We start from the raw sequence: 2061 nt of genomic DNA, 5'->3' as shown, positions 1-2061 counted from the left end.
TTTGTGGAAAATTAATGGTGGATTTGTGAAGGTGATCCAGTGAGTAAAACAAATATCATGCAAACATGAAGACCATAACTGTGTATTCTTAGAACCCTCATAAGTGTTGGAAGAGTATGAGGGTCCACCTCTAATCCAGAATTGGGGAGCTGGAAAAAAGGAATGACAAGAGGAAACTGAATAGCTAGACCAGCTGATGGTAGAGATCTTGGTTTTATTGAGAGATCCTTCCTCATCAAAATATTAAACAACCAGTCATCAAGAAAGATTTTTATGTTACCTGTAGTTATGTGTGTATAGTTACCATGTCACATGTGCATGTCTGTGCATGTGTACACATATACATGCATAGCATGGATTCATAAACCTTTGAAAGAGAATATTAGCAAAATGCCATTGTACCCTGTGTATGTTTCTACACCCAAATGTCAGTGTCCATGGAGCAGAAACTTCTTCTCATTGGTTTTTCTTTACCTCTTGTTTTATATATGTGCTACTACTGGTATGTAGAAAATGTTTGGAGAAATGGTAAATAAACAGTCTGATCCATGAATGTTTAGAGAAACATAGCCAACACACGCTAAACTTCACATCAGTCTAAAACAGATATTGCATTTTCATCACTATTTCCATTTTCCAAAAAGAAAGATTCTTCTACTTAACATCAGTGTGACCTGAAATCTCACAGGGTACCTAGGGGAGATGTGATAGGCATGGAGTTGCATTACAGTGCACTATACAAAGCTAGATTCAAAATCCTAAGGAGTATTTTGCTTTCTCTACAACTTTCTTGAATGCACTTTTCACCTCCTTGTTCCTCAGGCTGTAGACCACAGGGTTCAGCATGGGGATGACCATGGTGTAGAACACAGACACAGTTTTGTCAGTGTCCATGGAGTGGCTGGAGGTGGGTTGTAAGTACATGAAAATAACAGTCCCATAGAAAATGGAGACAGCAGTAAAGTGAGAAACACAGGTGGACATAGCCTTCTGGTATCCTGCAGTTGAGCGCATCTTGAAGATGGTGATGAAGATGAATGTGTAGGAGATCAAAATCAGGAGGAGTGCAGAACAGATAATGAAGCCTGCTCCATAAATGAGCACCATCTCACTAACATGTCTATCAGAGCAGGAGAGAGTCATGATGGCTGGAACATCACAGAAAAAGTGATGGACTGCATTGGACCCACAAAAGGAAAGCCTGAATGTATCCCCAGTGTGGATGGAGGAATTCAGAAAACCCCCAGCATAGCAGGCCATGGTGAGGCATATACATACAGTTGGAGTCATGGTGGTGGTATAATGCAGGGGTTTGCACACTGCTGCATAGCGATCATAAGCCATTGCAGCCAAAAGTAAATCTTCTGTGGTGACAAAGGCTGAAAATGAGAACATCTGGGCGATACAAGCATTGTAGGAGACAGCTATGTTTCCTACAAGAAGTCCAGCCAAAACTGTTGGAGAGACAGCTGAGGAGTAAAAGATGTCCACCAGGGACAGGTTAGCAAGGAAACAATACATGGGAGTGTGGAGTCGAGAGTCCCAGAGAATCAGCACAATCATACCTAAGTTTCCAATCACATTGGTGAAATAAATAAGGCTGATTATGATAAACAGAGGGGCACGCAGTTCTGGTGCATTGGTTAGTCCTAGGAGGATGAACTCTGTCATCTCTGTCCTGTTCTCCATTAATGTTATTTGGGAATCAGGATATGACCTGTGGGAAAAATAAAGAAAGAGAAGATATCTATTGTATAGAGATTGACAAGATATCGATATGCCTTTGTAGCACTATCAGGAATTATTTTATTGTAATAAAAATATAAATTTCAATGATTCTTAATGCATAGGGCCAGTGAGATGGTATACAGTCTCAAAGTATTGGTTTCAATCTCAACTAACTTGAGTTCAGTTCTCAGATTCCACAGTAAATGGAGGGAAGTAACACATGCACATTGTCCTTAGATATCCCCACAAATGCCATAGCATGCATCACACACACACACACACACACACACACACACACACACACACACACCCATTAATTAGAGCAATAGCAAT

The 2061-nt window shown here is 40.5% G+C and overlaps 1 protein-coding gene across 1 annotated transcript; it reads right to left on the bottom strand.

The window, feature by feature from the left end:
- Positions 1 to 750: 750 nt before the first annotated feature.
- On the bottom strand, positions 751 to 1743 carry Or5b95l1 (olfactory receptor family 5 subfamily B member 95 like 1). The gene has a single exon (NM_001409146.1). The coding sequence runs from the start codon at positions 1687 to 1689 to the stop codon at positions 751 to 753; it is 939 nt and encodes a 312-aa protein (NP_001396075.1). The 5' UTR covers positions 1690 to 1743.
- Positions 1744 to 2061: the final 318 nt, after the last annotated feature.

This window comes from Rattus norvegicus, chromosome 1 (assembly GCF_036323735.1).
Source record: "Rattus norvegicus strain BN/NHsdMcwi chromosome 1, GRCr8, whole genome shotgun sequence".
NCBI lineage: Eukaryota > Metazoa > Chordata > Mammalia > Rodentia > Muridae > Rattus > Rattus norvegicus.
The sequence above is the reverse complement of the archived record's forward strand: the minus strand, read 5'-3'. Positions and strand labels throughout refer to the sequence as shown.

Bases quoted from the DNA above. Each gene is read 5' to 3' on its own strand.
- Or5b95l1 (NM_001409146.1), bottom strand. From the start codon at position 1,689: ATGGAGAACAGGACAGAGATGACAGAGTTCATCCTCCTAGGACTAACC.